General features: G+C 42.4%; 1 protein-coding gene across 2 annotated transcripts in view; it reads left to right on the top strand.

Annotated features, from left to right (window-relative positions):
* Positions 1 to 16,163, top strand: part of WLS (Wnt ligand secretion mediator) — a 107,138-nt gene that overhangs the window by 73,135 nt on the left and 17,840 nt on the right. For both annotated transcript variants that reach the window (XM_065878978.1, XM_065878989.1), the window contains 6 exons: positions 2,489 to 2,657; positions 4,777 to 4,874; positions 5,228 to 5,291; positions 7,599 to 7,742; positions 8,968 to 9,051; positions 15,635 to 15,788. In XM_065878978.1, coding sequence (XP_065735050.1) covers positions 2,489 to 2,657; positions 4,777 to 4,874; positions 5,228 to 5,291; positions 7,599 to 7,742; positions 8,968 to 9,051; positions 15,635 to 15,788 — 713 coding nt within the window. The remainder of the gene's footprint in view (positions 1 to 2,488; positions 2,658 to 4,776; positions 4,875 to 5,227; positions 5,292 to 7,598; positions 7,743 to 8,967; positions 9,052 to 15,634; positions 15,789 to 16,163) is intronic.

Below are 16,163 nucleotides of genomic sequence, written 5' to 3'. Positions count from 1 at the left end.
TTCCCCCTGAAGCCACCACACCAATTTTCTGCTCCTTTTTACAGCAAAACTCCTCAAAAATCTTGTCTGTATATCTTCTCCTGCTGCTTTTTCTTGAGCTCCTTCAACCCCTTATTAAAATTGCTCAACAGAATCACCAGTGACCTCCACATTCCAAATCCAATGCTCATTTCTCAGTCCGCGCTTTTCTTGACGTGTCATTAGCATTTGGCATAACTGATCACTCCCTTTTTCTTCATAGAGCCTCCTCCACATTCTCATTGTTATTCTCCTTTGCTGACCACTCAGTCTCCATGGCTGTTTCCATCAATTTTTCCGACCTCTTCAACTTTGGAACCAGGGCTCGGTCTTTGGACGTCTTCTTTTCCTTAGCTACGCTGCTTTCCCTGGGTGATCTCATTTAGTTTTCTGGTCTTAAAAAATCATCTACACTCTGATGACTCTACATTTACATGGTCAACCTCAGCTTCTCCCAAATCTAGACCCAAATATTCTACCTGTTTACGTAACATCTTCACTTACACAGAAATGTAACACATACGAAGAACACTTGTTTTCCTCTCACTTCAAACTTGCTCCTCTTCGGGGCCTCCTGGTCTTAGGAATTGGCAACTCTATCCTTTCAGCTGCTCAGAAGCAGCTGAGCAGACATGTAGGAGGCATCCTTTACTTCTCTTTCTTCACACGCCTCTGCCAACACACCAGGAAATCTCACCATTTCCATTCCTACCACCCTAATCTAACTAACCATGATTTCTCATTTCTCACCTGGATTATAGGAAATAGCCTCTCATTTGCTATAAGATGCTCCTCTTGTTTCCATCATTTTCCTTCCTGAAACCTATTCATACAGCAGCCAGACTGTTCCCTTTTAAGTAGAAATTGGATGATGTCAGTGCTCTGCTCAAAGCTCTCTATTGGCTTTTCATTTCCTTTGCTCTGGCCTATAAACCCTCGATGATCCCAGCTCTTCACCACCTCTAAATTTTATCTCCTATTCTCTGCACCACCTACCATCCACCTTGATGGTTCTCAGACATGCCCAGCATGCACTCACCTTAGAGCCTCTGCACTTGCTAGTCTCTTCATCTGAAGTGCTCTTTCCCAGGTATCATTGTGGCTCAATGCCTCATTTCCTTCAGGACCTGATATAATTTCTGTCTTAAAGGCTTCTTCCCATCTACCTTATTTAAATCGCACCCGATCTCTCTCCATTCTCCTACCTTGCTTTATTACACTTCTTCATAATACTCATTCTCTATTTATTTATTATCATTCCTCCCATACCCTCCCCCTCACCCCATCTGGATACAAGCATCACTAGAGCAGAATTCTTGCCTACTTTGTTTACTACTATATCCCCAGCATTTAGAATAGTGACTGGAACATAGTAGGAGCTCAATAAATATAAATTTGTTGAATGAATGAATGGAATGATGTCACTCCATTACTTAACCTTCTTATTGGATCCTCAGTCCTTTCAAGATAATTTTCAAATTCTCTAATGAGGTATGCAAGTTTCTTTATCAGCTCAGCCTTTTTTATTTCTCTGGTATCATGTACTGTCATTTCCTGATATGTGCCACATACAGAACCCCAAATGCTTCAGGCTGTTCCAGACTCCCGTGCCTCCCTCCAGGCTCTTCCCTCTGCTTGGAATGCCCTTCCACCTCCCTAATCTTGACTCACAACTCAGTTCCATTTCTGTCTCTACCAAAGTGAGAAGTCCTGGTAGCAGCCTGTGCACACTTCTGTCACATTACTTATCACACTTTGTCTGGCTCAGCCACTGAATATACCTCCTTGAAGGAAAGAACTGGTGCTATTCATTTAGGTATGTATGTCCCTAACAAAATGCCTGGTACATGATTTGTGCTTAATAAACATATCATGGGTATGAATGAAAGTGTGAATAAGTCAGTAACAAAATGAATGATATTTTGATAGAGAAGTGGAAATAACAGAAAGTCAAAATAAAAATGAAACAAGCAGCTAAAATAATTTGTATTTCGTATTGTTTGGAGTCACGTATCATTGAAACAAATATGCTTGCATACTTTATAGTTGCTGAGGATATCATAATAATGAGTGTTCTTAACGAGCAGGTTAATGATAACCTGAATAGGTAAGAGCAGATAATTGTATTCAGTGAGGTCTGTTTAAGAAGGCAAGGGAGGGTGAAAACACTAGAGGAAGCTCTCGATCTGAGGTGGCACCAAGATAAAGTGCAGAGCATTCAGGAGGTTAGGTTCAGTTACTGTGTAGAAAGATTAATTTAACACTCCTTCATTCTGCAGTGGTGCCAGTGAAAGAAGACATTTAGCATCTCCGTGTAAAGACTCATTATGAGAGCAAAGAAACTGATCATATGGCTTCGGTCCCAATATGTAACATCTCAGTTCCCAAAACTGGGTTTTGATTTTTAGATGAAAAATGTTTTGCCTCCCAGATGAATAAAGTCGTTTTCCTGATATTGTCTCACCATCAGAGTCATCTTTGCCCTTGGGATTTCCATGACTTTTATCAATATCCCAGTGGAATGGTTTTCCATTGGGTTTGACTGGACCTGGATGCTATTGTTTGGCGATATCCGACAGGGCATCTTCTATGCAATGCTCCTCTCCTTCTGGATCATCTTCTGTGGTGAGCACATGATGGTAAGAGCGCCCTGGGGAAGAGGCAGTGGGTGAGGCAGAATAAACTAGCGGTTACAGGAGTAGTGAGCTCAAGAGCCCTGGAGTCAGACTCGTGGTTCAGGTTCCTGCATTACCACTTATAAACTAGCTGGCAAGTGACTTGACCACTCAGAATCTCAGGTTCCTCAACTATAAAATGGGTTTTAAAGGCTAATGTGTAGGTTTTTCATGAGGTTTAAATGAGATAACATAGATAAGTATTTAGCAGAAAGTAAACGCACAAACACTAATGATTATCACTCTTTCTTGTCCTTTGGCTTCAGCTCTGCTTGTCCCTAGGACCAAGGTAACCTCCAGAGAATGTGGGCCGGGCTGTTTCCAGCCGGCAATTTGTCCAGGTGGCCTAGTAACCCCTATTACCCTGAAATACTGACCTCCCTGGTCTCAGTTTGCACAGACACCAAATCACATTTCAAGAGGGATTGAAGATACCGTGGATAAAAATAAGAATGGTGCAGTCATCGCGTTGTGGCTAGGAGGATAGGCCAGCTGGAGCTTGGTCCTTGTGTCAGGCACATGGGCCTCATAGTAGAGCGGACCGTTTTCAAATTCCTTTATGGTTTGATCATTGCTTCTGAAGCCTCGCAGCCCTTCCACAAGAGCAGTGAGCAGAGAGAAAGGCTTTTCCTTACAGCTGGGGTGGGCATGAGGGGTCCTTCAGCCCTCCGCAGCAGGGATGGGAGCTGAGGGGACTCAGGTGCAGCAGCAGGACAGCCAGTCTGGGTGGCTGTAGCCTGGATGTTACGACATGTCTTTTACCTTTCCCTGTCTTCTCACTTTACATTCCTTCATTTTCTGTCTCTTAACATCTTTGTATGTCTATCAAGAGGAATCATTCTTCTTTTTAATGAAGATAGACTTTATTTCTATTTTCCTAACCATAAGAGACCTCTTACACTTGACGTATTTTAATGCATTTACGTCTTTATTTTGTCCTCTGGGAACTACCCCACCTGAAAAAACACAAGTGGTGAGTCACATAGGAATTTAATTCTGAATGAGTTATTTTGTGGATCACAGAACTTCCACTATCTAAGGTATGTAGGGGAGCAAAATTTGCCACTCAAAACCAAAATATCTCTTTGATGTGTGAATTATTTCTAACTGAAACAATCAAGGTTCAGAAGACTCAGGAAGAAACTTGGACCTTCCCCCTAACTGCCTAAAAGAATTTCAGTAGAGGCCCGGTTGCCTGAATAGAGCTATCACCAGAGACATCTGCAAGAATATGGGCTGGGTGTGGTGGGGAAAACTCTAGGCAGGGCCTCAAAAATCAGTTTACTCCATCTCATTGCGTCTGGAGGGCCCAGCAAACATTTATTTACCAAACATTTGCTTTTCCATCTCCATGTGAATTGCCTTCCTTCCCTTTGAAGTCCCGAACCACCACCCCCAACAGCCTCTTTTGTCTTTAGCTGAAGATGGTATTTAAGAGGTGAGGGTCAGCGGTCTGGTGATTAGGTCAAGGTCTTTATAAAAGCTAAGCAAAGTGTGGATCTATTTTTTAGATAATTTATGGAAGGTGTCAAGAAAGAGTTGATAAGGCTCTATGATGTAATTTTTTTTAAAAAAACAAAAAGCTGCAACTTAGAGAAATGTTTTCCATTTGTGAACACTATGTTTCTTATCTGTATCATGAAGGAATTATGGAATGGGTGCATTTTTCTCTAAGTACATTTTCCACCCATTTGTCGCTATCAAAAAAAAAAGGGAGGTGAGGGTTTTGGCCATTTGGGCAAGTTACTCAGTTTTCCTGGGACTATCCTATGTTATTAAACTTTTGTTTGATTTTCACCTTGTTAATCTGTCTCATGTCAGACCAGCCAGAAGAACCTAGAAGGGTAGAGGAAAATATCTTCCTCCCTGACAGGTACAAGGCCTTTCTTTGTGTTCCCTCCTGTGGCATCCTGTCCTTATGAGAACAGGATGAGAGCCCTCATGGATGGGCTCGTATGCTGGTCTAGCACGATGCTTGATACACAACAGGTGGCCAGCAAGGATTGTTGGATGACTGAGTCACCTACAGAATTGCTTTGCTCTCCCACATCTTTATCTCACTTTTCAACTTGGTTTTCCTCAGGATCAGCATGAACGGAATCACATAGCAGGGTATTGGAAGCAAGTCGGACCAATTGCTGTGGGCTCTTTCTGCCTCTTCATATTTGACATGTGTGAGAGGTGAGCAGGGGGATCGTGGGACTCTGGGCTGAAATGCATGTCACCAGGTCCACTCCCAGCTCTTTTGAAAAGGAGAGGGGGTGGTCGGGAGCCTGTAGGATGAAAGCACTGGACATGGTCACATCCTCAGATAAGCACTGGGATTAAATCAGAGACAGAGTTCTTTATAGATAACAAAATATTTGAGCTGACTGTATTCTTCAAACTCCGTTTCTCTTTTAAGTCCTCCGTGACTTAGTCTAAATACAGTCTCCGCCCCTCTGGCTGAAAAGCTGAGAGTATGTAAGGAGGAAAGTTCCCCTTTGCCTCTGTATTAATTGTTTCTTACCTTTCCATCTTGTTTCTCTTTGTAGAGGGGTACAACTCACGAATCCCTTCTACAGTATCTGGACTACAGATGTTGGAACAGAGCTGGCTGTATCCTTTCTTGATGGGCTCAGGGTTTTATTTCGTCCCATAGCGGCCTGGTCCCCAAGATCATTTTCTAAGTCCCGCTGATGCTCTCCATATGTGCTCAGCCAGGGCTTTGATCTTCAGACCAATGATAACGGCACAATTAAGGCAAATAATGAGGAGAATTAATGCTTGCTTTCAAGCCTGGGTGACAGCAGGCCAAATGAGGAGGTAGCAGCGCATCTCCACGGCAGAAGAATCAGAGTAGCTGGTCTTACTGCTGCCTGTCTAAATGATCTGTTATACACTTGTTTACTGCAGACTGAAGCATGACTAGCTTTTCCCTGGAGCCACGGAGGTTCATCTCTGGGCCCCTGTGGGAGAGCCTGTTTCTGAAGTCGTCTGTGTGCAAGGCTTCTTACAGTGACTTTGGTGTGCTGGCTTCCCATGCTGCTGCCATTCATTTCCAAGACCAAGTGGAGATAAGGCTAAGGGGATTAGTTCCAGAGGAGGTCGCCCAGGCTTCTGGTTGGTTGGCATAAAGTGTCTGAGTCATCTTTATGAAGCAGAAGCGACGGTCTTAGCTTATCCCTTTTAGGATGCTGGATTTAAATATTTTATCTTCCTCAACAATATGTTAAGTGCTTCAGGAGAAAAAGACTGTCCTCTGGAGAGGGGGCTTGAGTTGTATTCTTTCTTGATAGGTAATATCTTGTCATGTGCTGGTGAATATGCTTTGTTTGGTCATGATCAATAGTATCCTTGCTTTAAGGACGAGAGAGTTGAGCTCCGCCTTTCTGCTCCGCACCCCCTCAAATGTGAGCTGTGCAACACCAAGGATATTTATAGTGTTGAGTCTGCCTCAACCCCTTCATTCTATAGATGTGATAGAGGTCTAAGGAGGCAAATAAATTGTCAAGTCTTGCAGGAAACAACTCTTCATCTAAGGGTACCACTGATTTTAGGAAAGAAAGAGAAACTGCATTAAATATATTATTTAATGAAATATAAATGCTGAGTTCACACTTGTTAAAATTTTTTAAAATATGCAACTTGGCATGGAGTTGGAGCAGAAAAATGTTGGGAGTCTGGTCACCTGCCTCCCAAGCCAGCTCACTCTACCCCAAACCTGGTTGGTTCTCAGATTAAGCTTTGAAGATCGGCCTCAGAGTATATGGCTCCCACCCTCAGCTCCCACTTTGGCCATGCGTTCTTCTGCTCCCCGTTCCATTTGACAAGACTTTTCTCGTGGTGAGAGAAGATTGCGACAGAACTTCATCCCTGGTTTTACTTGAAGACCTGCAGTCTCAGGCCCAGGATCCCTTGCAGCAGCCGCTGCTGCTATTGCACCCAACCCCACTCCATCCCCTTCAGATTCCAGGGTATCCCAATCTCCTTATAAAAATCCAGGGACGGGCTTCCCTGGTGGCGCGGTGGTTGAGAGTCCGCCTGCCGATGCAGGCGACGCAGGTTCGTGCCCCGGTCCGGGAAGATCCCACATGCCGCGGCGCGGCTGGGCCCGTGAGCCATGGCCGCTGAGCCTGCGCGTCCGGAGCCTGTGCTCTGCAATGGGAGAGGCCACGACAGCGAGAGGCCCGCGTACCGGAAAAAAAAAAAAAAAAAAAAAAAAAAACAGGGACTAGCCCTATGGTTCCCAAACATGGTTGTACTTGGTTTCCCAGCCCTTGGAAAATCTGCTCCTGTAGATCTGCAGTGAGACCTAGGCACCTGTATTTTAACTCTTGTGGTGATTTTAATGCAACTTTCCACTCGATCAATATTTTACAACCAATATCCAATATTTTAGTGCTTTTCAAATTTACTGTGCATATGACACTCCTGGGGACCCCGTTAAAAGGCAGATTCTGATTCAGTAGGTCTAGGGTGGAACCCTAGAGCCTGCATTTCTGAAAGCAAGGCTCCATTCCTCTTCTTACTCAGCTTAGAAAGCAGTTTGGAACATACCACACTGGTACTTTTGTGTCCGGAAACCTCTCTATTGTTGATATTAGAGTGCCAGGTTTTAAGATTTTTATCCTCCCGAGGGCTTCCTTGGTGGCGCAGTGGTTGAGAGTCCGCCTGCCGATGCAGGGGACACGGGTTCATGTCCCGGTCCGGGAGGATCCCACATGCCGCGGCGCGGCTGGGCCCGTGAGCCATGGCCGCTGAGCCTGCGCGTCCGCAGCCTGTGCTCCGCAACGGGAGAGGTCACAGCAGTGAGAGGCCTGCGTACTGAAAAAAAAAAAAAAAAAGTATCGCCCACAGAGATGGGGAGAGAAGTACTGAGTCCTTGGCGATGAGCTGGCCATTTCCTTGACCGGACGCCGTCAGATGGCCTTCATCATTGTGGCTGGCATCTGCCTCTGCCTCTACTTCCTGTTTCTGTGCTTCATGGTCTTTCAGGTGTTTCGGAACATCAGCGGGAAGCAGTCCAGCCTGTCAGCCATGAGCAAAGTCCGGCGGCTGCACTATGAGGTGAGCACATCTCTGGGCTCATTCAGGAACTACTTGTGAACACACACACACACACACACACACACACACACACACACTATACCTGGAGATATAGGGGAGATGGAAGCTTTTATTTCAAATACACAGTGAGAGATTCTCATGTAATGTAGAACCTCTAGGCAAAATAAGAGGCTAAATCCTACTCTGAGAGGCATCTAGCTTTCTGGCTTATCTAGATCTTGGAGTTTTCTGTGGTATAAATGTCTTTCTATCCCCAATAAGGAGTAAACTTGTTCAGCAGGTTCTTGAGCTTTGGAATGGAATGTGGGTGTGTGCTAGATAGGAGACCTGACTATGGTAGAATTGGGATTTGGCTTGGAGTGAGGCTTTATTTAAAGTTCTCTTGCTGAGAATCAAAGCCTTGAGAGTGGGGTTCAGACCAGGTGATCTGATTTCCGGACTTCAATTAACCAACTTTCCCCTAAAATATCCAGCAGGTGCTCGCTCTGTTTATAGATCATGTCCCTATTAAAGAGAAACACACGATAGCCTCACATCTCTAACGCAAGGCAACACATTCTTAATTTTTCAAGGATCCCTTAGGCTCATGCCTAAGTGGCTGTCCTTGGAGACATGGGCCTAATTCCTTTGTGCAAAGAGAAACAGAAACTGCAGAACCACAGGGTTTTTATATGCAGCGGAAATAAGAGCCCCTGAATAAGAGACGTCTCTCCCTGAAACACAGGTTCCCTCCAATCCCCTCAGGAAAGCAGGGGCACTTTCAGAAGCTTTGCCTGTGTCTGGAGCTGGAGTGACACGTGAGAAAATTCAACCAAATCCACTTCATGCTGATTACTATGCACATTTCTCTTTGTTCACTGGAGCAGAGTTTTATTACAACCGCAGAAAACTTGGATTTGGTAACTTTGAACCCTTGCAGAGAAGCATAACTAGCTTAGCAGGGAAATTAGCAGCCTCATGACGTGCCGTGAATATAATTTCCCAGGCTCTGGTATCACTGTTTCATGACAGATAAGAACGTTGGAAATACCGGACCCAGTAAATTTTCCAGCCATATTCACCTCTACAGGAGAAACGTTACTTTGTGAAATTATTTTACTGTTACTCCTAGGGATTTGGTTTTACAGATTTCTTTAAAATTAGCTTTTGATAGATTTATATACTGAGAAAAGGATTGGCGGTAGCTGGTAGAATGTTAAACTGCTGTTTCTCTCTTTCCTAATAGGGGCTAATTTTCAGGTTCAAGTTCCTCATGCTTATCACCCTGGCCTGTGCTGCCATGACTGTCATCTTCTTCATCGTTAGTCAGGTAAGTTGACCCTGAGAGGTCAGGATGAGAATGTCCTGAAAAGGTGCCTCTGCTTTGCACAGAAAATTCTATGGAGCTACTGTGAAAGGAGCAGAGAGGCTGTTAAGCTGGGCAGCTGATCAAACCATTGCTTTTAGGCAGCTCTAATCTGGGACTGTTATCACCTGGCCAGAGGTAGACTGAATTTTTCTTTCAGTACAGCCTCCTAGGAGGGAAAAGTTGCTAATTAAATTAAAAGCCTGCAGCTAGACTGAAGGGCACTTGTTTCATTTACTTAAGAGAATAACTTTTCAAGCCCCGTAGCAGATCACCAACAAGCAAGTATTCATTTGATTTGATCCTTATCTAGCATTAACATAGATCCTTTTACAGGCCATCAGCCTTTCTTTGGCACAATTATATTGCCACTTAAACATGAAATGTAATTCAAAATTCCCCTTGATAGAGCTTTATCTTTCTTCTGGTTATTTCTAAAGCTCTACTTGAAAATCTCAATAATGGTAACGATAATGATTTTTAAATATTGGTAACTTGCTTTGGAAAGTACTGTTTAAATCATACATATTACGTACCTATCATGCTTTTGAGCTTCACAAAAATCTGATGGGTAAGTAGGATAGGAATTGCTATGCCAGTTTGCTAGAATATGAAGTCTAATGGCCTCAGAGACATTTCTCATTTATGCTGTTTTCCAACTGGGTGGGACTGTGGATGGATTACTGAACACTTCTAAGGTTTAATTTTCTTATCCATAAAATGGATATAATAACAGCACCACCTGAAGAAGGCGGCTGTAAGGATCATATGAAGTAATGCTTGCAGAGTGATTCGCAGAGGGCCTGGCAAGCTGTGAGCGTGGGTAGCTGCGCTCTTATGAATAGCAGCAGGGTGAGTGCTGTACCAGAGGACATACAGTGAGTTAGGCACCAGAATCCAGTCTTTTGATTTTCTTTGCCAGCTGCTCTGTCATCCCTATATTTGATTAAAAGTGAGAACGTTAGTAGTGCAAATAGAGCCTTAGGACAAGACTTGCCCCATTTTGCTAGCAAGCTTCCTTTTAGGAGAGGGGCTCCTAAGCTTTTTTGTGTCCTGGACCCCTTAGGTAACCTTAGGTGAAGGCCATGGCCTTCCAAACATCCAAAGGCCTCTTCTTTGAATGTTTTTAAATGAACAAAATACTTTGGATTTCAAAAGGGAATCATACAGATACATAGATAGATAGATAGGCGATGTATATTTGCAGTTATACATATTACAGAGATTTCAGATATATAAGTGTAATCGATCCGAAAATATAATTTCTATTGGTGACAGAATTACAGATATTGGTAACAGAATTACAGGTATTGCTCATATTATGGGGATTTGTTTCTTACATTCATAATTGAAAGAAATGGTAACTTTCAGTTAGAGACTGAAAAGACGTAATTATAAAAATTTTATAAAATTTTTTATAAAAATATTTTTTATAAAAAATTTTTTTATACAATTTTAATTTTATAAAAATAAAGACGTAAAGAAAATAAAGACATAATTTTTTCCCACTCTAGTTCATGGACCCCTTGAATTCTATCCAAGGATGCCCAAGGGTACCTCTAATCCCTAGAGCCCTGTTGGCTACGCCCACTGAGCAGTGTTAGGGCTGCTGCTGAAGGCTGATGTGAATAGAAAAAAATACAACAAATATACATACACATCTTCAGAGGTTCTGTGCACCACCTCTGCTTTGACCTATAACAGTGCTGTGTTTGTATCAGACTGTTTGTTTATAAAGCCTTGGAAACTTCACCCTCCACTCCAAATGCAGTAAAAATATTTCGGATTCTGAATGAGTTTTTTATTCAACCAGCTGAGGCTCAAACAAGGGTGTCTGAGGCCAGACTTATCCCTTGGCTGATTCCCTCATGTGCCCAAAATGCTTTCCAGTCCTCAAGTCCCTCAGTAATGCACTGTGACACTTAACACAACCAGCTCTGCAAGGCTGCGAGAGCAGGACACACTCCTTGGAGAAACAGAACCTCGAGGAAGATGGGCTGAGGAATAAAAGGTAATACCAAGACACGTTCTCAGGGAGGCAGAAAGAAAGGACCCCTTTTGCTCCTAACACGTGCTTCTGCTACTTTTGAAAGCTGAAGTCATTGCCCCATGGCCCCATCCCATCCCACTTACTCTCTTGTTTCTGCAGAGCGTCTCTCCCATCTGAAGGCAAGAGGGATTTTGGGCTGATCTTTAAGCTGGCTACATGTTGCCCAAATTTAATCTGGTACATGTTTTATTAGTACACCTTTCTGAAGCAAAGGAGGCCACCCTTCCAAGTCGCAGAGTTTGTGGCTTTTCTCCGGAGAAAAAGATTCATATTCTGCTGCCCAGTATTTTCTAACACGGCTGCAGCCTGTGGCTGGCTTTTTATATCTGCTGCGACAGTTGGCCTGGAGTGGATTTCAACTCTAAGGGGGTAGCCATGAGGTCTTTTGGATTCCATTAGCTCTTTACAGTCCTCCTGCTGGGTTATTTTTTTTTTTAAGGTTTATTTATAGATATCTAAGACGTTTTCAGGCATAACTCTCAGTGTCCCAGGTACTGTATTAATACAATCATCAGAGGATTTATTTTTTAATGTCATTTTGGAATGTCTCAGCAATGAGCTCACCTGAAAGAAAACCTATTGGGTAACTTTCTGAAATAGATCCCAGCCTTAGGTAAAAGGAATGTATTAAAACTCCCATTATACTCTCAGGCTTGCTGGGAGAGCTTGCATTTAAGCCTCATGAAATATAATGCGACAGGATCTCTCCAGGATATTGAAGCTCTGAGGCCAGGAATGAAAGGCCGACGGAAGCTGTGGAATGCAGTGACCTTGAGGCTTTGTAGTTGGGTACTGAGGTGCAGTCTTTTAATGCCTGCCATTTAAATGGCCTCAGTCATAGCAACCAAGTGATGGCACGTCACAGTCTGGTATTTTAGCCCCTTCCCTCTGGAAAAGAAAGAAGCATTCCATTTAGGGATGGCAGGCAGTAGGGAACAGAAGTGCAATGCAGGAAAGATGGTCACTGACCTTCACTAAGGGGATTCCAGGTGCTTGACATTTAGGTCGAGCCACATGCAGCAAACTCACAGAGAGCCTTCCCCAGTTCTTTTTTTGTATGTGATCACTTCATTCTGTTACTTACAGAGGAAATGTTTCCAGTAAGAGAGCCTGTGTCTGGGATTTGGAAATCTCGTTGTAAAGTGGAATGTTGGTTGTCAAGACTACTGGGTGTAAAGGGATTTGACCTTCACTTGGCTACAAGGGTATAATTGGGTGGTTTCACACAAAAGTAAATTGTTCAAATGTGAAATCAGGAAAAACGGGGACTTTTAGAAATAAGACTTCAGGCAGAGGGGAGATTCTTTTCTTTTTTTCTTTTTTTTTTGGTTGGGGCTACCTGATTTTTCTCTCTGGAAGTTTAAAGGGGGTGACTGTCACCTCTTTGCCTTGCCATTAATAAGATTTTGGATTTACAAGGCCTGCTCTGTTGAGGCTGCTTATTGTGGTACATATTGGTGGGAATGTACTCGGAGCTCAGGATGTCTCAGGCATGAGTAATTGAGAGAGAAGAGGGGAAAGCACAATGGGGTCTCCAAACAGTAGAGTGACATTATGTATACAGTCCGTTTATGCAAATTCAACTCCTTGCCCTCAGCAGGAAGTAATGCATTTAGAGATTACAAATCAAATAGTATGGGTAATTCTGCAACTGCATTTTAAACAAGTGCAGGTGTCCCAAAGCAGACATTGGATGGGGGCTTGAATCTACTGTTTCCTCAGCCGGTCCTGGTTCCAATGCATCTCTCATAGTATAAGCATCTCATTTCAGTGTTTCTACTGTAAAACTGTATTTTGCATATATATCTAGTTTGTTATATACCAAACATTACTACATCTGGGATACATAGTTCATATAATTACAGATTTGAATATAAAAACCTGTGTATGTGTGTATATATATATATATATATATATATACACACACATACTGTATAAATATTGTGCTCAATTAAGTGAATTTCAAAGGAAATTTGACCTAATAGTTGCCTCTTCGTCTCTCTAACTAAGAGACTCATCCTATTTAAGATAATATTCCTACTCTTGTGTTGTATAATGGTTAGGAACACCCACCTTTCTGGTGGGTCAGAGCCACAGCTTTCCGGCTGAGCAATCCTGGGCAAGATACTGTGTGTCACAGTTTACCACCAGTTGCGTGCAGATATTACCTGCCTACCTCACAGAATTGTTATTAAGACTAAATGATATCTTCCACATACGGTTCTTAGTATAGTGCCTGACACACCATTAGCACTGAATAAACGTTAACTATCATTATCCTTGTTATTATTTCTAAACGTCTTAGCTTTGTTAATATCTACGTTGACGATTTGTTTTAAGTGATAATAAAGGAATATAGTAGAGAGCACTATTTAAATGATTTGACCTATTGACTACTCATTAGGTCATTGACGACTCCTTTTACTTTTAAGTGTAATTATTATGGTTTACTATGGACTGCAATATTTTCTTAGATATTTCCTAAAAGTGACTCTTTCTATACACCCTTTCTACCTCCCTGTATTTGTGCTGGCATTCTTGCACTCATCCCTGTGCTTTTGCCCATATTGATTCAACAAATATCTGTCTGTAGAGCGCCATGGTGTACCAGGCATGCAGGGGAGTGTTTCCTTAGATGGATCAGTTATGCCAGTCCCAGCAAGAATCAATTTCAGCAAAGTTGTCAATACTGAGTATTCCCAGCTTGTATTATGGGAAGTAGGCTCTCCTGCAGGCCCTTCCCCTAGCTGAGGGGCCCACTGCCTTAACAGAGTAGAAGAAAATAAGAACTGCCTTACTGCACATTACCTTTAGCTCTCCCAGCCTCATTTCCCCTCTTTGATCACATAAAGAAGAGTTCCCTTTGTTATGATAGCAGGTACATGGATTTCCAAAAACTATCTTAAGGCTACTTCTCCCCTTCCATTATGTGCATTAAAAATCATCTTAAGTATGCTCTAAGTGCTGTAATTTTTATAAAGTTAGGATATTCTGTACTTAAAAGTAAGAAGAGTGACATTTGGAGATGTTTCTAAGAAGCAGTCCTAAATAGCTTGAATGCTCGTACATTTTTCTAAAATCATTGATGGTTATGAAATCATTCTTTGCCATAAAAACTTTCCTGAGCGTGTCATATAAAGTGAATTATTTCCCAAAGTAAATAAGAGTTAGTGGTGGTGGTTTATGAATCACAAAAATGAAAAATTATGTATTAACAAGGCCAAACTAAAACTGGCAAGTCTATAATCCATTAACCTGGTTAACTGACACTCTAGGTCTTTCAGAAGGAAATACCTGTCCTTATAGCTTTATTCTGCCTGGGGCCCCTGTGGGTCATGGGTTATACAGAGGGTACCAAATAAATATAGACCCACTGCCTCATAAACAGGAGGTGAAATCAACCTGATTGTTTAAGTCATTAACATTTAGAGGTAGCTTGCCATCTTACACTTTAGCTCCTAGAAGGAGGGGCTCCTAGATATGGTTTATATAACCCAGCCTCATCACAAGAACATCAGTTCAATACTTTCTTTTACTCCCATTTAAGATTTCCTGGAGCAAGGAGAAGTGGTCAAAATCATTTCATTGATCTCAGAGCTGGCACAAATTATTAGTTCCTCTGCTCAGCAGTTTTCTTGACCGTTCTTAGTGCAATCCATATGTCATCAGCCCTTAAAACAATTACCAAGTCATTAACATAGACAAAACCAGCCTCAAAACGTTCTTGCCAAATTGTAAAGCATATGAAAGCTTCGTAAGTACCTTCGTGAGTGACTTACATAGGGTGACATTATAAAATAAGATTTTTTGAGTGTTTGCTGTGTGCCAGGAAATTTCTAGAAATATTTTTACTTAATTCTCCTTAGTAACCCTGCAAGTTTTTGTTTTGCACTTCAGAAAACTGAAGTTTAGAGTCTTAATCCTACTTCTCTTACATTAAACAGAAAGTGAGTGGTAGAGCCTGGACTTGAATCCAGGTCTCTGACTTCAAGCCTGTGTCCTTCTGCTTCTCCATACTGCCCCACTCAGGAAAACTACTCACTCCGAGGACCCATTTGTATATTTCACCAACCCTGTGGTATATCAGGTGCTGAAGATACGGCAGAAAACAAACCAGAACTGGTCTCTGCCTGCAGGGAGTTTACATCCAGCTGGGAAGACAGGTAGCAGAGGAGGAACTATAATTGTAGATAAGCGTTAAGACTCAAATGCCGTTTCATTAAATTAGGGATAATTATGTGCTGCTGTTTTAGGAAGAGACGCTACCCAGGTGATGCTGATGCAGCCAAGATGAGAACCACTGACTTTGTGCCTGACACATAGTAAACCCTCAATTAACCTTAATTCATACTAGTACGATTCAGATTAAAAGATGGAACCTTACGTGGCCCTTCACTTTCACATATATGGAAGAGACTTGGTGTTTGTGTTAGTTGGTTCCTATGTTGGAGTTGTTTCTTCTTGGTTCCAATTGAATGTCACTCCTTTATCCTGTAGGTGACTGAAGGCCACTGGAAGTGGGGCGGCGTCACGGTCCAAGTGAACAGTGCCTTTTTTACAGGCATCTATGGCATGTGGAACCTGTATGTCTTTGCTTTGATGTTCTTGTATGCACCATCCCATAAGAACTATGGGGAAGACCAGTCCAATGGTGAGTTCCAGCCTCTTTGGCATAGCTTTAATCAGGATAAGTAGGCTTCTGTCTCTACAAGACTTAGATAGCAAAGGCTCTGGGTTCCCCAGTCGAATGTTCCCTCCAAGTGTGAATGAACACCTCCAGGGACTCTGGGGCCATAAGACAAAACGCCAGCATAGGGCAGACATTTCTATTAAGTCCTCATTTAAAAAAATCTTTAAAATACATTGGGAATATTGCATTCTAGTCTACAATATCTCCCAGTCTTAGTACAAAAATTAAATTTACTTTCCTCAATTTTTTGAACAAAATTGACTGTTGGAAAGTGTGCTACATTTATTCTTCTAGTTTGAGAACCACAATCTGAGATATTGGGTGGATGGAGACTGA

This window comes from Phocoena phocoena, chromosome 1 (genome assembly GCF_963924675.1).
Source record: "Phocoena phocoena chromosome 1, mPhoPho1.1, whole genome shotgun sequence".
NCBI classification, from domain to species: domain Eukaryota; kingdom Metazoa; phylum Chordata; class Mammalia; order Artiodactyla; family Phocoenidae; genus Phocoena; species Phocoena phocoena.
This window is presented reverse-complemented; position numbering and strand designations above follow the sequence as displayed.